This window comes from Mustela erminea, chromosome 11 (assembly GCF_009829155.1).
Source record: "Mustela erminea isolate mMusErm1 chromosome 11, mMusErm1.Pri, whole genome shotgun sequence".
NCBI lineage: Eukaryota > Metazoa > Chordata > Mammalia > Carnivora > Mustelidae > Mustela > Mustela erminea.
In genome coordinates, this window is record NC_045624.1 from 17,776,499 (window position 1) to 17,797,080 (window position 20,582).

Here is a 20,582-nt window from a genome sequence, read left to right on the forward strand (position 1 = left end):
CAGGTGGGCCTAAATTGTAAAACAGAAAGTATAAATAAACAAAACATCTGATATGATTCTATATCCTGTCCTTTGGATTTTCTTCTCTGGGGAAGATCATTTAACAGCTTACTGCTTTCCTCTTCTCTCCACATCTGGATGAAAGCTGACTTAACACTTACTTAACACTGACTTAATAGTCTATGTTGTAAGGCAGAAGAAAATTGAGTAAGAAATTATGGAATACTTGGTTACCAGTTATAAACACACTCATAATCACTTAGGGAAAAACTTGGGTAAATATTTTAATGTTTTCATCATCATAGATAGTGTTATATCAATTTCAAGGTGCTTTAAAAGACAGAAAATATATGTGTGGATTTCTAGCGCTTTCCTTTGAGTCAATAAATTTTCTAAAAATGTAACAATTTTCTTAATATGGAGTATTCTAAGGGTCAACTAGATGTGACTAAAAGATCTCTTAGGGGCGCCTGGGTGGCTCAGTGGGTTAAGCCTCTGCCTTCGGCTCAGGTCATGATCCTAGGGTCCTGGGATTGAGCCCCACATTGGGCTCTCTGCTCAGCAGGGAGCCTGCTTCCTCCTCTCTCTCTGCCTGCCTCTCTGCCTCCTTGTGATCTCTCTGTCAAATAAATAAATAAAATCTTTTAAAAAAAATTTTCTTAAATGGGACTAGAGAGCATGCTTTTATTTTTAGTTAAAGGAACCAAGTACTTCCATTAAAATATATATTTACTCTCTCAAAGAACCCCCAACACACCCAGTCTACTCTGACTTGTAAATAGCAAATCCACCAAAAACATTTCTATCCTAGTATTTTAAGCATGAGCATTGCTTTTTGTTGAAATCGTGAGTCATCTGTAAGGACTTCTTCTTAAAAGCAAAAGTAATTAAATATTAGATCATTAAATAACCAACTGGGTATTCTAGCTACAGTCTAACACTTTGTTTCCTAAGCAAAAGGAAATGGTGAGATGGAGATACAGAGTGGTATAGTTTGTTCATCCTATATATAGAAGCGCTTGGAAACCAGCATGCATGTAAGTGGGAAGAAAGTGCCCACTATCACATTATCCACATTATTAGTATCACATTAAAAAAGGTTTCTTTAGGGGCACCTGGATGGCTCAGTTGTTAAGAGTCTGCCTTTGGCTCAGGTCATGTTCCCAGGGTCCCGGGAATGAGCCCCGCATAGGGCTCCCTGGTCGGCGGGGAGCCTGCTTCTCCTTCCCCTACTCACCCTGCTTGTGTTCCCTCTCTTGCTGTGTCTCTGTCAAATACATAAATAAAATCTTGGGAAAAAAAAAAATTTCCTTGGCTTAAAGCTCTGAGAGCCGTGAATGAGAACACTTGGTCTTACCCAGGGTAGATCCACAAAAAGTAGCCTCCATGGTAAAGCTGTTCCTGATTCCCATTTTCCACATTACTACCCTTCCTGTGCCCTCTTTGCTCTTCTGAACATTAAATTTGCAAGCTGAGAATGAAAACTAAAAAGAAGCAAATAAAAATGAGAAAATGTGTTTTCCTGCGTACAATGTCTTTCTCAGGAAGTAGGGTTGAAAATGAGAAAGTAGTGCATATGCAGTAATTCTCTCTAAAGCTTCAGGGGCTTTTAGTCCCAAACCAGAGGAAATAACTCATTTTAAGGATGACATATTTACATTTCTCAGAAGTACAGATTTGAAAACACTGGCAATAAATTTTACTTTTTATATGTAACATATGCATTCAAAACCCACTGATTAATTCTTGATACTGTTGGGATAAGCTCTTATACTTTAAAAAACTTATAGGAAAGGGCTTAAATATGTTTAGGAATAAAGATTAATGTAGATGCTTTGAATAAGACAAGGATGCTTTATTTTCACAAGCTCAATCACTGGAAAGCTGTCCTGAAAGATTGTGATAATGTTAGTCTCAAAGTTTTTGCAATTTTTAAAATTTACAATGAAATTAAATTGTGTTGCGTTCTAGGACTTTGACACATGTATAGATTTGTGGAGCCACTATCGCAAATCAGGATATAGGACAATTCTATCACCTCTATAAAAAACTCCCTTATTTCTTTGCAGTCACAAGTATTCATTTTGAAGCTACGGTAAATGGTACCGTTTTCAGTTTTGGTTTCCAACTGTTCAGTGTGAGTATATAGAAATGTAGTTCATTTCTGAGGAGGGACCTTGTCAGGTAGGACATTGCTAAACCCGTTAGTTCTAGGAGGGTTTTTGGTGCATTACTTTGGGTTTTCTATGAAGGCAGTCATGTCCCCTTTATTCTGAAGTGTCTGCCTTTTCTTTCTTTCTCTTGCTTTCAGCACTTAGAACCTCCAGCACAAGGCTGAATAGGAAGGGGTAAGGGTGGCTATCCTGGCCTTGTACCTGACTTTGGGAGGAAAACAGTCCTTTATCATTAGGTATAGTGGTAGGATAAGGCACATTTTTTTCTTCACATTTCAAATTATTGGTCACTAAACATTCCACATAGTTGCTTTTTTATGGTCATTTCTATAAGCCAGTCAAAAGAACTCAATAAAAAAAGCAATTTACTGAATAAGGTGATCTATTCTGCAGTCTCAGGTGGGCAACATGTAATAAAGAAAAAGTTAAAAATCTTAAATGGTCTTACTTTATCCGGACAATTTTTGCTCAGCATAAGTGGAAAGATCCGTTGCTGTAAGTATAATGACTTACACCTGTCACTACCATCACAGCCATACATGAAGATGTTCTCTTTTCTACTATGGCCATGAAGGTCACAATATAAAATAACCTCTCGTTTCTCCATCAATCTACCGAGAGAAAAAAAAGAATAAGTTACAAGGAGTTACTAAATTTTACCTCTGCATTTTTCTATGGGTTTACAAGTCTACTATCCAAATAAATAGAATTTCTTATATCCTTTCTTTCTCTTATCCTGACCGTATATTCTTAACAATTTTAAGACATCTATAATAATTTCCCATTAGCTATATATAAAATACGAATGCTTACCTTCCATTACAAGCACAAAATTTGCCTTACTTCCAAGACTCTCCAGTAGGATCCCTCTGCTTTACTATTCTGGTTTTTCATTGTACAAAGGAACCAGCTCACTCCTAGTTTGCCCAATAGATTTCACAGAGACTCTTTCTGAGTCCAATACCTTCTTTCTTCATTTCCACGAGTGCAAATACTGCCCCTCAGCCCTCAAGGCTGACTTCATGTCTCCCTTCCTGACTAGTGAAGGCCACAGGTTTTTCTTTTTTTGAAGTCCTATAGCACATAATATTGGTGCCATTTGCTTGAGACTCGCCTTGGAAGATCTTCATATTTTTGATACTTAATCTTGTTAAGGGTAAGAAATGCTTCAAATCACCTAGAACAGTGCTATGCCCACAAGTATCCAAATATTTGTTAAAAATTGAGAACCTGACAACCTGGTGCTGAGCCAATTATTATACGACCCTTGATTAAAGTGAGAAAAATGGTACCAAAATTTCAATTTTTTTCTGGTAAATTTCTAATAAATAAGGAAATTATTACACATTTCTTAGGAGCACAATTCTTAGCTTTTATAACTTAAGCATATGATCAATATTCAAAAAAATAAGCCCCAGAGATGCTTGGGTCGCTCAGTCAGTTAAGCGTCTGCCTTTGGCTCAGGTCATGATCCCAATGTCCTGGGACTGAGTCCCATATCCAGCTTCTTGCTCAGTGGGGAGCCTTCTCCTTCTCCCTCTGCCTGCCAGCCTCTCTCTTTGACAAATAAATAAATAAAATCTTAAAAAAATAAAATAAGTCCCCAAACTGATTGGTGAAAATAACTAGGGATGCCTGGGTGGCTCAGTCGGTTAAGCTGCTGCCTTCAGCTCAGGTCATGATCCCAGGGTCCTGGGATCGAGCCCTGCATTGGGCTCCTTGCTCAGTGGGGAACCTACTTCTCTCTCTGCCTCTGCCTGCCACTCTGCCTACTTGTGCGCTCTCTCTCTCTCTCTTTCTGATAAATAAATTAAAAAAAAAAAAGAAAATACCTAATGGAGAGGCTTTAAAAAGGTTAAAAAAAAGTGGTGGTATTAAGGTGGTAGGATGATGGGTTTTGCCTTTTTTCATATTTCTAAACTTTATGCATTATATTACTCAACCAATATTACATACACTATTTGTTATATCTGGAAGGATAAATTAAAAAAATGTTAGCAATGGTATTTGTAGTAATATGAAATGTATTATTTCATAACAAAAACATTAAAACCTAAAACCAAAATATTCAAAGCATAGCTTCTATTCAGAAAAATACTCCTTTAAACTATAGTGAAATCCCAAAGTGAGGTCTGTTACATGTATTAATTGTCTGCTCTTTTCTTATTTGGTGCCCAATAAATTCTAATTGATAACATAAGACTGACAAAAGTCCCTAAAATACCATTTTAAGTTTTTAGAAGTGGATTATAAAGCAAGATTATCACGTTAGGGCCTTAAATATGAAATATGCTCAACGTTTTTTAGCCCACATTTCCCCAGTTTTAATGATCTTTCAGTTTCTTACATGTAAATCAGAAAAAACTTCTCAGTAATTCCCAAAGATATCTCATTACTTCCAAAGGGTCTAATTTTACATGAATTTAAACTGCCTGAGAAATGGCTTGGGTCTTTTTTCTTACCCACAGATTAAGATAGTCTAAGTATCTTATACTAAGCATCCTATACTAAAATCCACTCTTTCTATATTCTCATATTCTTTTTTTAAATTCTCATATTCTTTAAATATACTAAATCTTAGCTGTTTGCCTTCCAACACATGTGACTTTTTATTCTACTTACCTATGATTTTTTTTTTAAGATTTTATTTATTTGACAGAGAGAGATCATAAGTAGGCAGAGAGGCAGGCAGAGAGAGAGGAGGAAGCAGGTCCCCTGCTGAGCAGAGAGCCTGATGTGAGGCTCAATCCCAGGACCCTGAGATAATGACCTCAGCTGAAGGCAGAGGCTTCAACCCACTGAGCTACCCAGGCACCCCTACCTAACTATGATTAATTGCATTAAGGTATTTTTCTTTCTTGGAAGTCTTTCTGAAACTAACTGAATGGATTCCTACCTTAACCTTCTTACAAGGCAATCTGAGAATGGAGACATTTAAAGTATTTTCCATAGAGAAAAGCCAAAGGGCCTTGGTCTATAATCCATCTTGTGTTGGACCAGGGATCCTTAAAGTCAAAATGCACTAAGTAGATATAGATATTTCTAATCAGTTTCCTTTTATATATATATATATATATATATATATGAATGAAATATATATATATATGAATGAAATATATATATATATATATATATTCCTTTCCATTCCATTATACATATAATGGAAAGGGAAAAAAATATATATATATAAAATAAAATAAAATTTTGGAATAATTTTAGATTACAGAAAATTTGCAAAAAATAGTAAGAGTGTTTCCATATATCCCTCACCCCATTTTCCCTAATGTTAGCAAATTCAATAACCATGGTACAGTGTTCAAAAACAAAGAAACCAACATTGGTACATCACTAGTAACTAAACTCCCAATCTTACTTGGATTTCGCTAGTTTGCCACTAATACCTTTTCTGTCCCAGAATCCAATCTAGGATACCACATTGCACTTAACTGTCTTTTTGTTGTTTGCCATCCTCGGTTACATAAGGAAGTCAAGGGTGGTTTTTTTTTGTTTTTATCACTTAACATTTCTGATAATTGCAGGGAATCCTGGAGTCCATGTTTGTGATGGGTTTGGAAACAAGAGTTTTCAGTCCTTTCTGTGGGGATCTGCATTTCACTCCCTCCCTGAATAAGCAGATAAAAGGATTAACGTGGAAGTGAAAGTTGAGGCTGAACTGAGACAGCTGGGGCCATGCTTCTAGGTGCTTCTGAAGCCTGTTAGCAACTCTGACGGACTGGAGGTATCTATCCTTGAGGGCCTCAGCCCTGAAACAGGGTTCTTTTTTTTTTTTTTTAAAGATTTTATTTATTTGTCAGAGAGCGAGCGAGCGAGAGCGAGCACAGGCAGACAGAGTGGAAGGCAGAGTCAGAGGGAGAAGCAGGCTCCCTGCGGAGCAAGGAGCCCGATGTGGGACCCGATCCCAGGACGCTGGGATCATGACCTGAGCCGAAGGCAGCTGCTTAACCAACTGAGCCACCCAGGCGTCCCGAAACAGGGTTCTTGTACCTGCACTGGAGGTTCTGGTATCCCTGGGATCAGGATATAAACACTTTGTATAATAGTACTTATTACTGTAAATATTCAAATAATCCTGAAGCATTTACAAAGAGTTTTTACATCTATATCTGATTCATTAACAACTTTTTACTTAACACTAAATACATTTAGAGCTTTCAATGCACCATATTTTATTCTGGGCATTTTATTAATGATTCTCTCATTTAATCCTCCTGCCTCTAAGTATTATTATTACCATTTTATAGAAGAGAAAACTGAGGTTTAGATTTGTTTTTAAATTGCTCAAGGTCACATATCTGGGAAGGCAAAAAATGGTTGTTAGTAAATGATATAGTAGGATCCCAATCTGATATTTTAACTCCATTCCATTCTCTTAGCCAAAAAGGCTATGAGGCTTTGGACTTGGAATGGGGTTCTGTGACTCTAATAAATCTTTTTGCTCTAGCACATGCCTATTTCTGGCTGTTATCACCTGAAACTATTAAAGAATTCACCCACTCAACAAATATTTAAATACTATGTGCATTTACTGTTCTGGGTTCTTTGGAAAATTTAAAGCTATTTAATTTTTTTCTGGGGGAAATAAGACTATTATTTATCGGGTGCCTGGGTGGCTCAGTGGGTCAAGCCGCTGCCTTCGGCTCAGGTCATGATCTCAGGGTCCTGGGATCGAGTCCCGCATCAGGCTCTCTGCTCAGCAGAGAGCCTGCTTCCTCCTCTCTCTGCCTGCGTCTCTGCCTACTTGTGATCTCTCTCTGTAAAAAAAAAAAAAAAAAAAAGACTATTATTTATCAAAGTTTTAATGACTATGTAACCTGATAGTCAAAAAGACTTATCTTTTTATTTTTAAAGTTTATTTATTTGACAGAGGTCACAGAGAGAGAGAAAGAGAGAGGGAGGAGAGAGGAGGAAGCAGGCTCCCCACTGAGCAGAGAGCCAGATGTGGGGCTCGAACCCAGGATCCTGGGATCATGACCTGAGCCGAAGGCAGAGGCTTAATCCACTGAGCCACCCAGACGCCCCAAGACTTATCTTAATAAAGATAAAGAGTACACTTATCATGATAAGTACTACGTAATGTACAGAATCGTTGAATCACTATACTGTACACCTGAAACTAACATTGTATGCTAACCATACTGGAATTAAAATAAAAAACAATTAAAAAAAGTCTCATCAAAGAGCAATGTATGATCAACATAGTGCCGGGAAGCCCTGTGAGATAGAATTAATTTCCACATGTAAGAGATTCAAGCATCCCAAACTAAGTATCAGCGTCACCTTTAGCAAGAAACCAGATTTGGGATAATGGAAATTTCACTATTAGTTTCACAAAGCAATTAAAATGTTCCAGAAGTTTATTCATTATTTAAGAAAAGGCTAGTGAATCCAGTGGCATAAAGCCAGAGAGAAGAGTGGAGAGAACGGGAAATAATTAAGTAGCTATAAACTATGTTAAGCAACCTTACAAACTAGAGTAAAAAGAATGGGATGGTAAGAGCAAAAATCTCACTACCAACTTTACTAAATAAGCAGAGAGGTAATTCGAGGCTTATTTTACCTATGGATCATGTTCCGGGTATACCAAACAGAAGGAAAGGATTCCTTCAGGAGAGATGTATAGTTACGGTTTAAATCTCGTCCAGCTAAGGAACAACGATAATTTCCCACAATCACACCATCTGGATTCAGCATGGGTACCACCTTGAAGATGAAAGTGTCCCGAAGCAACTGCGCATCGCTCGAGTTTCCTAAAATATAATCTAGGAAGCCTTTCATGATCCAAGAGCTGTTGGTTTCTCCTGGATGGACCCTTGCAGTCAGAATCACAGCCTTTCGCTTTCTTGAGTCCGTGTTCTTCAAGGGAGTAGTGATCGTTAATACATACACCATGTTCCTAGCCATTGTGTGGCACAAGACACGTATTTTACAAAACTTGGACCGTACGGAGTCGTGATTGATAGCAGAAAGGTATTCTTGCAGGTTGGTGTAAGTATATGGATAGCAGTGAGCAAAGTAGCAGGTGTCTTTGTTGTGTGGAAATTGAAATGTCCATGTGAGAGAGAAATAATGGCGCCCCTCTTGTCCCTGGTTGTTCCTGTAATACTTGATTTGGTCTCCTATTCTCTGCCAGCCAATATTATGAGTCTTGGCTTCTTTTTCAGAGTAAAACAGTGGGCGCATACCCCGATTGTAAAGACTAGCAGGCTTAGTGAAATTGATGATAGTGAATCTGTAGACTATTCCTGCTTGGGTATTAGTGACTTGGAAATAGTACCACTGGGTGTGTTTATTTGTGAAGAGGTCAGGGCGCAGGGTCAACTGGTACTCATATTCTGCCCTAATATAAGGAAGGAAAAGAAACACATAAAAATATAAAAATGACATTCAAGTTTAAATTAAATAAGGAAAATTATTTTACTTTTACCTGTTCACAGAAAGCCTTTTCCCCTGAAGCTGTTTCTTTAGGCAGCATCCAATAGCAAGTAATTGTAAAAGATAAAAGTTTTGAAATTTTCTTTTTTATTGGATGTGACACTGCTTCTGTGTTAATTCTCTAAAGCCTTTTTTGTTTTGTTTTGTTTTTTTTGTAAATCAAGAGAGTACATTAAAATGGGCATTTGATAAAAAAGTCTATATTTCAACCCAATTATGTTTCCTATAAAAGAAGTGATTAAAGTGCTCTTGAAACTGAATTAAAGTCCAATGTCCCTTTTTAAACTTCAGATATATATTCCTGCTTTCTATTAGATTCAGACTCTAGGGATCTGAGATACTATCACTGAGAAAGATTTAAAACATATAAGTTAATACAACCACATACCTTAAAAAATTTGAAACTCTTCAAGGACTGTCTTAACTAACCATCTGCATTCCCCATACTTAGTCACTGAGGTTACTTAAAGGTAAAAATAATTTTACTGGTACATTTGTTTTCTACACATATACACACACGATCTTACTGGGGTCATTGTGACTTTTTCTTTACCAAGTAACCTTCTATTCCATTAGCACTATGTACTTCCTTTGTGTGTATGTTTGTGTTATCAACAGTGACCTATGACTAGGTGAAATGAATGATGCAAAACCATAGTTGTTGCATCTAGATGATGGGTAAGTGATGGCTAATGGAGAACTATATTATTCTCTGTACTTAAGTTTTTTTAATAGTAAAAACATCTCTTAAAGAATGCCCTTGGAATAGATTCATGTTCCCAAACATATCTAATGGAACATTCATCTCAAATATTATTCCATTAAAAAGTTTGAGAAGCAGTGTGCATGTGTCTCTAGGACAGTTCATACTGGTGTATTAAAAATGTACAGTATAGGAGTACTATACTCCCATAGGAGTATAGGAGTACCCTGGGTGGCTCAGTGGGTTAAAGCCTCTGCCTTCAGCTCAGGTCATGATCCCAGGGTCCTGGGATCAAGCCCCGCATCAGGCTCTCTGCTCTGCAGGGAGCCTGCTTCCTCCTCTCTCTGCCTGCCTCTCTTCCTACTTGTGATCTCTGTCAAATAAATAAACAAAATCTTTAAAAAAAATTTACAGTGCAGAAACCTGTTTGACTCAAGTTCAGAGTGAGTCCAGAATGTGAACCTTTTGTACCTCCTTTGAAATCATCTCCAACTGGCATCATACCTCAGGGAACTGCAGTTCATTTAGGACTACTACAACTCTAATGTACCTAATACAGGAAATAATAAACAGCTGACAGTCTAGCTTCTCAAATAAAAATAATTAAAACCTACACTTTGACTACCTTCTGCAGATTTCCACTCTCAAACCTTGCTTCAAATGTCAAAGTATCATTATAGTCATCCGCAGGCTGCTTCAGGGGTGTTCGGTTGCCCCCTACTCGGGAATACACAAAACAGGGCTCCTTGTAAGCTGATGGCAGAAGAAGATCGTAATGTCAAGCCATGTCTAAAGTATACAGATTATTCTGCATAGAATTTGGAAACACGGTCTAACTGAAGTGTCACTAAGGATTTTAAATTTTAAAGTAACTTGCCACTAATAAACAGATTTGTTGAAATAAGAAAGTCTAAGTGCATTCAGACTGGAAAAGCAATGCCCAAAATAAATTCATATATTTTTTTCACATTAAAAATATTTATTCTGCTTCTGATTATTATGGAGTAATTGGATCTGAACTAGCCCTTCCACTATAACTAGCTATAAAGCTGGGCCAAAGAAAATGAGTGATTTTCACACATCTGGATAACATATATACTAGAGGGTTTGAAAAAAAAAATACATCAAGTAAGGCCATGTCTAACCCTGGCTTTCTTCCTGGGAATACCGTCTGACTACCTCTTAGGCAGGTGGCACTTACGGATAGTCGTGGAGCAGTCCTACTGAGCTGAGGAGGCAAGGAAGTTGTGTGGGGCTGCTGAAATGTCTAAGGCAGGACACCAGGGAGAAGAAAGCTACATAGACGAAGGGCCTCAACAGTCTACACGGTGGTTCCCCAGTCCTTGGCTGGGGGCTTGGCTGTAGAAGCACAGGATAAGACTCAACAAGGTAAGAGAGTGTTACTGTGGGGCTGAGATATCAGATACACCATTCTAGAATATACTGTAATTCTAAACCATTCAGGATGGAAAGACTTCACTGAATACCTCAGCCCTTCAATCACGGCTCCAGAAAGGCTGCAGGTTAGGTGTGAGTACCACATCCAGGGGTAAGGACAATGACCTAGGACCAAATGACTAAGACAAAATGAAAATAGATCTGTCCTTATTTTAAAAAATAAATACATAAAACCAGGGTGGGTGGCTCAGTGGGTTAAGCGTCTGCTTTCAGCTCAGGTCATGACCTCAGGGTCCTAGGACAGGGCCCCGCATCAGGCTTCCCGCTCAGGAGGGAGCCTGCCCCTCTCTCCGCTGCTCCCCATGTTCTCTCTCTCTCTCTCAAATAAATAAAGGAATAAAATAAAAAAAAGTAAATTAAAAAAATAAAATCAAACCTGAAAGAAGCAAAATAGTCTGCCAGCAACTTAGCTGCCTACCAGAACAAAATTTGGCATAATTTTTAAAAAGAACATAATACAGACTCCTACTACATATCTTTCACAATGTCCTGCATAGGATTAGGAAAAATTATGAAGCATGAAGAAAAGCAGGAAAAATGTGATCTACGGTCACACACACACACACACACACACACACACACACACACACACATTTTAAACAAACCCCAAGATAACCCAGATGTTGGGATTAACAGGAGACTTTGAAAAAATAAATGTGTGTGTGTGTGTGTATGTGTATATATATGTATAAAAATATGTATACACACACACGCACACACACACACATACATACACACACATAGAGTTGAAATGTGTGGAAGTTCTAAGGCAGGTTAGCCATGTAAATATTTGAAATTAAATTAAAAAAATCAGAGATGCGTGTCTTTACCCTAGTTGTTAAAAAATACGTGAGTATAGGATTTCTAGAATTGTTTACTATATAGGAAACAATCCTTATAAATTCTTCTGTTTTGCCAGCCCTTTAGATAAAATACATATGTTCCCTGGAAGTTATCTTAAGATCTAGAACTCTGACGGTGAAACTGTGCAGGAGTCCCATACTTCCTTACAAAGGTTAGGCTATAGGCTGAGACATCTATGTCTGCTAGCATACTATCCTAAAGCGGTTATGAGATTTCGCGTTCCTAGGGTTTTCCAAGTACAAATATTGATACTGACTGTTAAGAAAGCTTTCCGGTGGGGCGCCTGGGTGGCTCAGTGGGTTAAGCCTCTGCTTTCGGCTCAGGTCATGATCTCAGGGTTCCGGGATTGAGGCCCGCATCAGGCTCTCTGATCAGCAGGGAGCCTGCTTCCCCCTCTCTCTGCCTGCCTCTCTGCCTACTGATCTCTGACAGATCTCTATCTGTCAAATAAATAAAATCTTTAAAAAAAAAAAGAAAAGAAAAGAAAACTTTCCAGAGATACAATCTTAGATGTTACTTGCAGTGTGGGGTATCTTCCCTTTTAATGATGAAACCTCAAGAAATTACCAAACTGGCATGAAATGAAGTTCACCTGACAGATTGCACAAATGTGACCTATAAATAGAGCAGCAACAATAGTTGTAGAACACTCCAGTGGGTTTATCTTTGAAAACTGATGTGAAGCGTAATTCCTTCTAAATATAACTCTCCATTGTAGTGGGCAATAGGTTCTATTTTAAAGTAACTTTGCATAAGCTGCCGTACACCTTCAAGAATATAATCAGCGCTGAGTCCAGATTTCAGTCAGTCTGTAACCAAACATTGTGATAGAGAAAGGGACTTCCTGGTAATCTGCAGTTTCCATTATAAGCAGCAAAACAAATATAATTAAGGGATGAATCTAGGTACCAAATTATATTTTAGAGCAACATGTCTCATTATGTACCCACCATCTTCAGCTAGATAAACTACAGTGTTTTCCTTGGAGTTTGGATAAAGGGGTTCCATCTCTAGGCCTGTTGGGGTGTACACTGGCTCAGGAAAAGAAGGAGTCCAATCTGGAAAAACAAAGAGAAAACTTGATTTCAATACTACTACTTAAAATAAAACAGGAAATTTTTTATTGCATGTTTTCAAATTATCCATCAGTATATCCAGGCTAATATTTAGTGTTTTACGCAGGGCCTACTTATTCAGGCTTTCTCTCTTTCAACCATCCAGCAAGCTAGCTATGGATGGTTCCATGGTGGCTGGACAGGGTTTAAGACATAGCAGAAGTACATAGACTTTCAAGACCTAGGTCAATAATGACATGCTGTTCTTATGCCACACTTGGTTTTGCTAAAGCAAATCACAGGCCATCCCATTTCAAGGTTTGGGGAAAAGACACTTCTTCCTTTTTTTTTTTTTTAAATATTTTATTTATTTATTTATTTGACAGGTAGAGATCACAAGTAGGCAGAGAGTCAGGCACAGAGAGAGAGAGAGGGAAGCAGGCTCCCCACTGAGCAGAGAGCCCAATGTGGGGCTCGATCCCATGACCCTGAAATCATGACCTGAGCCAAAGGCAGAGGCTTAACCCATTGAGCCACCTAGGCACCCCTGTGGCTATTTTTTTAAATTTAAATTTACATATTACATATAATGCAATGTACAGATCTTAACTGTACGTTCAATGAATTTTGACAAATACATAGATGTATATTTTCTTTTATTAAAAAGAAAACATAGTGCTGTACCTTTTTTTGAAGTGGTTTTACAGTTTTATACTCATGCCAGCAATGTGTTAGGGTTCCAGTTGTCCCACATTTTAATGTTTGGAGTTATCAGCCTTTAATATTTTTAAAAATTTTGCCATTCTAGTATCAAGTGGTATCTCACTGTGATTTTTTATTTTCATTTCCCATGTTTAACACTTTTCCTCATTTATTAGCCATTATATGTCTTCCTTTGAGCAATGTAATGTCTGTTCAACTCTTTTGCCCATTTCTAGTTAGTTTTCTTTTTATTATTGGTTTGAGGAATTATTCATGTAGTTTGCATACAAGTTCTTTGTCAGATATGTGCTGGGAATATTAGATTGTGGTTTGCCTTTTCATTTTGTTAATTATGTCTTTTGATGAGAAATTTTAAATTTTGATGAAGTCAAACTTATTTTCATTATTTCTTTTTTCTTTCTGGGTCCGCTCTAGAACTATTCTTATCCTGATTATGAAGATACTGTCCTATGTTTTCTTCAAGGAATATTATGATGTTAACTTTTACGCTTAGTCCTGTGATCTATCTTGAATTAATTTTTTTGTGTGCTGAGAAAGGTAAAGGTCAAGGTTTATTTTTTCTACATGGACACCAGGTTGTTATAGCACCAATTATTAAAAAGACTTATCCCACCAGATTGCTTTGGTGACTGTATCAAAAATAATTTGGTCTTAAATGTGTTAGTCTAGTTCCAGATTCTATTCTGAATTGGCCAATTACTTGTGCTCATTTAAAAAATCTACTGAAACATACTTCTACCCATAATTCACATGCCCAGAAATAAACCAAATGTTTAAACAAAATGTTTATGAGGAATTATACTTATGAGAAGTACAAAACTGAAGAACAAAGAAATACAGTTCTGTGCTTTATCACAAAGTATCTATCACTTAGATCAAGATTACACTGCCAGCCCAACTCATACCCCATTCTAATCACTTGCTCCTCCTTCCCCTTGAACTATAACCATTAACCTTATCATAACATAATCGCTTCTTCATCTGCCTTTATAATTTTATAATCTGCATATTCATTTATATGCATAAATATATTGATATGATATTGATATGAAACTATAGCTTTGTTTTGCCTGTTTTTATACCTACATAAGTTGAATTCCATAATACACATTCTTCTCTTTTTTCACATATTTGTGAAATCAATCCATTTTGTGAAGCGTTGCTGTAATTTGTTCATTTTTCATTGCTATGCAATATGTTACTACATAAAAAATGCTATAACTTATCTATCCACTTCTACTTATAATGGACATTCAGGTCCTTTCAGGTTGACGCCATTATGAACAATGGTTCTGTGAAAAGTGTTATGCGTGTTCCTTGGAACACATGTGCCCACATTCCTCTTGGTTGTAGATCCTGAGGTAGGAATTCCAAATTTTCGTACATATATAGCTTCTGTTTTAGTTGACAATGCAAAGCTGTGAACCAATGTTACATCCATCGGTAGCTTATGCTCTACGCTGTCATCATTGCTTAGTGCTTAGTTTAAGTTCAAATGTAAAATGTAGTCTTTTGGCTATTCGGAATAACGTTGCTATATTAACACGTACATGTAAGTTTTTGGGGGGCATATGTTTAATTTCTCATCAACATGTGTTACCAGATTTCAACCCCAGTTATGTCAGTATGTGTAAAGTGGGATTTTGATGTGGTATGAATTTGCATTTCCCAGGTGGCCACATCATCCAGCAGTCCAACCACTAGGTATTTACCCGAAAGAACTGAAATTAGGATCTTGAAGAGATATTAGATACTGGCACTCCCACATTCACTGCAGTACTGTGCACAATAGCTAAGATGTGGAGACAATCTGAATGTCCATCAAGGGATAAATGATACAAAGAGAATGTGCTACACACACAGGGAGAGGGAGAGAAGGCATGGAGAGCGAGGGCACAGGGAGAGAGAGAGAGAGAGAGAGAGAGAAATATTATTCAGTCCTAAAAAAGGAAATCCTGCGATATGCAACAACACGGATGAACCCTGAGGACATGTGGCTAAATGAAGTTAGTCTGTACAGAAGGACAAATACCACACAATTCTACTTTATATAAAATATCTAAAATAGTCAAACTCAGAATCAGAAAGCGCAACGGTGGTCACGGGGCCAGGAGCCAAGTGGGAGGGGAAAATGAGGAGCTACTAATCAACACATTCAAAGCTTCAGTAATGCAGGATGGGGGTGCCTGGGTGGTCAGTCGTTGAGAGACCCTCAGCCCAAGTCATGACCCCAGGGTCCTGGGATTGAGCCCCGTGTCAGGGCCCCTGCTTAGCAGGAAGCCTGCTTCTCCCTCTCCCCCAGCCCCTGCCTGTGTTCCCTCTCTTGCTGTCTCTATGTCAAATAAATAAAATCTTATAAAAAAAAATGCAGGATGAATAAACTCTGTAACAACTCTGTGCCTCTAGCTGACATGTTAAGTGCTTTTACCATAATAAAATAAAATATAAAAACGAAAACAGTCAATACATATATGTAAAGATGTTCAATGTCACTCATAGATAGGGAATATACATGTTGAAAAACAACATATATGAAACAGTATCAGACTGCTGCAAATCAGGTTTAACTAAACAGTGTTTGTGAGTCTGTGGGCACACAGGCCCTCTCATTGCGTAGTAAAGGATTACTTCAACAGGCCTGGGTTGTCCAAACTCTGTATACACCAAAGAAAGGTTTCACCCTTGTGAAACTCCTAGAAGGTAACTTCTCAGACTTTGGAATATCCTGCTTAATAAGAGTTTATCTGTCTACCTGGGGCTTTGGGTCATACCAGATAATTTATGCTAACAATGTGACTTATGGTAAAGGGACTTAACACCATATGCTATCCACCTTAACGGGAAAGGCTAGAGACTGAATAACTAAGGTCGGCCATATGGGTACTCCATGGAGATAGGACTAGCCCCTAAAAGACATCATAGACACCAAAGCTTGGATGACCTTTCCTGACTGGCAAAACTTCATGTGTGTTATCACATCATGGCTGGGAGTTTTTTGTTTTTTTTTTAAAGATTTTATTTATTTATTTGACAGACAGAGATCACAAGTAGGCAGAGAGGCAGGCAGAGAGAGAGGAGGAAGCAGGCTCCCTGCTGAGCAGAGAGCCCGACGTGGGGCTCGATCCCATGACCCTGAGATCATGACCTGAGCCGAAAGCAGAGGCTTTAACCCACTGAGCCACCCAGGCGCCCCATGGCTGGGAGTATTAAACACTGTCTATAAGATTCCATTGGGGGGGACAACTGGAAGCTTGTACCTGATCTCTCCTAGACTCTAGTCTATGTCCCTTTTGCATTTGCTGATTTTTTATTTTTTTAACCTTTGATGATTTTAATATGTATCATTTCAATGTAATAAACCAAAACCATGAGTTTAACAGCTTTTTTTTTTTTTTTTTTTGAGTTCTAGGAGTCCTTCTATAATCATTGAACCTGAGGGTAATCTTGAAGACCACCAACCACACTCATACAAATTTTTTATGACTGTACATTGTTATAGTTCCTTTTGAAGGGCAATTTGGTAGTATCCTTTTAACCAGAAACTCCAGAAATTTACTCCACAACTGTCATACACACACACACACACACACACACACACGGACACATATAAAAGAATGTTTATGAAGTTCTCTTTGTCAGAGCCAAAAACTGGAAACATCTAAAACTCACTGATAAGAGACCAGTTAAAAAAAGTATTGTTTATAATGAACTAATTTATGAAAAAAAGAGACTGGTATATATGAGCTAATAAGGAAAGACTTTCAAGATATATGATTGTGTAGGACAGCGTTCATTTGTAGCTGAACTGGAAAAGTTCTTTTTATAGCTGGGAAAGTCTGGATATCTAGCTTTGACAGTTGGCCAAGATAAAGAGAGTAAGATTTATAATGTGCTATTTAAAGTCTGAAAGTCCCCTGGTACCCACCATGGGCAGTTTGTTTACTGCTGGCTTTCATTTGGCAGAATCAGACAGCCTGACTTGACCGTATGGCCAGAGGGGCATAAACCACCAGCTGAGAACTATTTTTTTTTTTTTTTCAGCTGAGAACTTTTGACCTGAAGTCTTCTGAAGCATATGTATGTGGAGAGGGGGAGAGGGAACGGGAGGGAGGCACTTCTCCTTTCCCCTCTTTCTCTGTTTACTACGTAATATAAAGAGATAACTTAGTTTATAAGAATGCCCAAGTAGCATCTGATTTAAGTAAGCAATATAGTAAATACAATTAGAGCAAGTATAGCTGTTTTTTAATTTTGTTCGCTAGTGAATGTCTAAGAAGATCTCCACCCAGCAATCACGTATGTGCTATAATCAACACAAAGTGGAAAACAGTGGCACTGAGGAGGCGATGGGCAATGGAAAGGTTTCTGTTATTTGGGTGTGAGGACTGGGAAGGCAAGGCTGAAACACACTGAATGAAAACTAAATTTGGGACTACATACATACCGAAACACAAAAATAGTCACTAAAATATGCCTCTTTGGGTCCATAAAACATACATTAAAGGAAAGAAGCAGAAAGAAGGTAAGGAGAGAAAAAAAGACAGAGACATAAAGATATAAAAAATAAGAGAGGAAGAGAAGCGGGGAAAAGGGAGGAAGAAAGGCAAAAGAGGATAAAGATGAACAGAAGAGAAGAAAGATATTCAGCGGGGGTAGCGGGGAGCAAGAGACAGGGAGCAAACAGGAGCAAGACTGCACAGCCATCTGGCATGCTCTGTCCGTGACCTCACTTCATACAGGACTTTGGATGTGACCGCAACAGTCACGCTATTTCGAATTGTTTAGAATTACAAAATTCTGGCACATGTTTTAAGTCCCTCTCTTAAGCACATGTGGCTTCTGAACACTTGAAATGTGGCTGATCTGAGCTAAAATGCAAGTGTAAATGCATGCCAGATTTCAAAGACTTCATATGAAAAAAAAGAATGTAATAAAATATTTTGGATAAATTTGGGTTAAATAAAATATATATTTGAAATCAATTTCACATGTTGCTTTTTCCTTTTTTAAATGTGGCCACTAGAAAATTTTAAACGACACTTATAGCTCATGTTATATTCCTCTTAGAATGCACTATTCTGACACCATGAGTCTCCTCATTAAAATTAAGGTTGGAAAGTTCATTTGCTAATATTTGAATTCCAAAAACTGCTAAGAACATACCGATATGCTGGACCTTTTCATCAATGACCTCACAGTGGTATGGCCACCGTGTTGGGCTCAGCGGACCAGAAGAAGAGACACCATATAAATCTCGTGGTTCACGAAGACGTGGCACCCATCTCCCTAGTTGATATTCCAATAGTATCTGAGTAGTTCGGGGGAAAAATGGGTCACTAATAGAGTCAGCTGAAAAAAGATTCAAACACAATCATGAGAGATAAGAAGCAAAATGCCAATTCCTTTAATTTTTAAATATATTCCTTTTCCCCTTCCAATACCATTAATTTGCAAGTATTTATGAATATCATTTTATAAGTCCAGCCATTTAAAAAAATAAAATTACTATTGAAGGGACGCCTGGGTAGCTCAGTCGGTTAAGCTGCTGCCTTTGACTTGGGTCATGATCCCGGGGTCCTAGGATCAAGTCCCACATTGGGCTCCTTGCTTGGCAGGAAGCCTGCTTCTCTCTCTGCCTCTGCCTGCCACTCTGCCTGCTTGTGCACGCGCTTTCTCTCTCTTTCTCTCTGACAAATAAATAAATAAATAAATAAAATCTTAAAAAAGATTACTATTAAAATTTTGTAACAGTTGATCTTCACAATAGCTAAAAAGTAGTTGCTGATCTCAGATATTATTAATTTATGCTAAATTCTAGATGCTACTCCAAAACCATTTTATTTCTTGTAGCTTTTCTAGCAAACAGTCTATTGTTGAGTCTTTTTTTTTTTTTATAATATTTTATTTATTTGAAACAGAGACTGAAAGAGCACAAGCTAGGGAAAGGGCAGAGGGAGAGGCAGTTGGACAAGCAAACTCCCTGCTGAGCATGTAGCCTGATGTGGGGCTGGACCCAAGGACCCTGAGACCCAGGACCCCCCCAGATAATGACCTACGCTGGAGTCAGACGCATAACTGACTGAGCCACCCAGGCACCCCTACTGTAGTCTTCTTAAACTTAATCATACTGAGGCAACCATCGGTCCAACAGGTTAATATACCCCATGACCATAATTCCTCACCACCATTTCTTATTCTCAAAGGTTGCTTGTGCATTCTCAGTCACAACTTTCTCTCAGTTCTCATTCTAGGGTCACTGTGTGACACAACACCAAGATATTAACACACATATAATATAATGGGGTCGCCCCAAGTAGGTAGTGCAGAGGCCCTATCTCTTTCAATGGGATAGCTGTGGGGTATCAAATTGATGAGGATAACCTCCCCTCCCTAAGCTCACATACCTTGTCTTTTACGATGCTACACTTTCTGGTTTTCTCCCTAGCTTTCACATACTTGGTTTTTCACTTGTCTCACTGACTCCTCTTGTTCTACTACCTCCAAACATGGCTTTTTACCTAGATTTACTTTTGATCTATTTTTGTATAATAGCAGATAGAGCAAGTTGGACTAGGAGTCAGACAGACTGAGTTCTACCACTTTGTTTCTGTACGATTTTGCTTGGCTAATGCAGCCTTGGTGAACATAAATTTTACTATATGTGAATAAGGAATAATAACACCTTCCCTTGCTATTCCTCAGAATTGTTATTTAGATCCATTTATGCAACAGTTTTAAGCATCTACTATTTCAATATGTGAACAGACCACATTCTGTCTAATTTATGGTATGACTCAAAAATGGCAAGGCAGCTAGGAGTTAGGAAATAAAATTAGATCTATATCTCTTATTATTCATAAATGTAAATTATAAAGAAATTAAATACCAAAATTCAATGTATTTAGAGAAAACTTAGATGATATATTGATGATTTTGGGGTAGGGAAGCTTAACAGATTTAAAAATAAAGAGCCATAAATAAATGATAAATTTAACATCAAAATAATTCTAAATAATGGAAGCAACATTAAAAAAGGATTACTGTGAACAGGCAATTCATTATAAGAGTGACTATAGGGGCACCTGGGTGGCTCAGTGGGTTAAAGCCTCTGCCTTCAGCTCAGGTCATGATCTCAGGGTCCTAGGATTAAGC

General features: G+C 37.9%; 1 protein-coding gene across 9 annotated transcripts in view; it reads right to left on the reverse strand.

The window, feature by feature from the left end:
• The window catches only part of AGBL3 (ATP/GTP binding protein like 3), a 58,118-nt gene that overhangs the window by 32,809 nt on the left and 4,727 nt on the right, over positions 1–20,582 (reverse strand). For 5 of the 9 annotated variants that reach the window (XM_032304360.1, XM_032304358.1, XM_032304356.1 and 2 more), the window contains exons 4-9: positions 18,594–18,779; positions 12,603–12,710; positions 9,945–10,083; positions 7,753–8,532; positions 2,623–2,785; positions 1,358–1,484 (exon numbers count right to left, since the gene is read on the reverse strand). In XM_032304360.1, the coding sequence (XP_032160251.1) occupies positions 1,358–1,484; positions 2,623–2,785; positions 7,753–8,532; positions 9,945–10,083; positions 12,603–12,710; positions 18,594–18,779 (1,503 nt within the window). Of the gene's footprint in view, positions 1–1,357; positions 1,485–2,622; positions 2,786–5,674; positions 5,798–7,752; positions 8,533–9,944; positions 10,084–12,602; positions 12,711–18,593; positions 18,780–20,582 lie in introns of those variants that run through there. The other 4 variants (XM_032304359.1, XM_032304363.1, XM_032304364.1 and 1 more) reach the window with 4 other exon arrangements.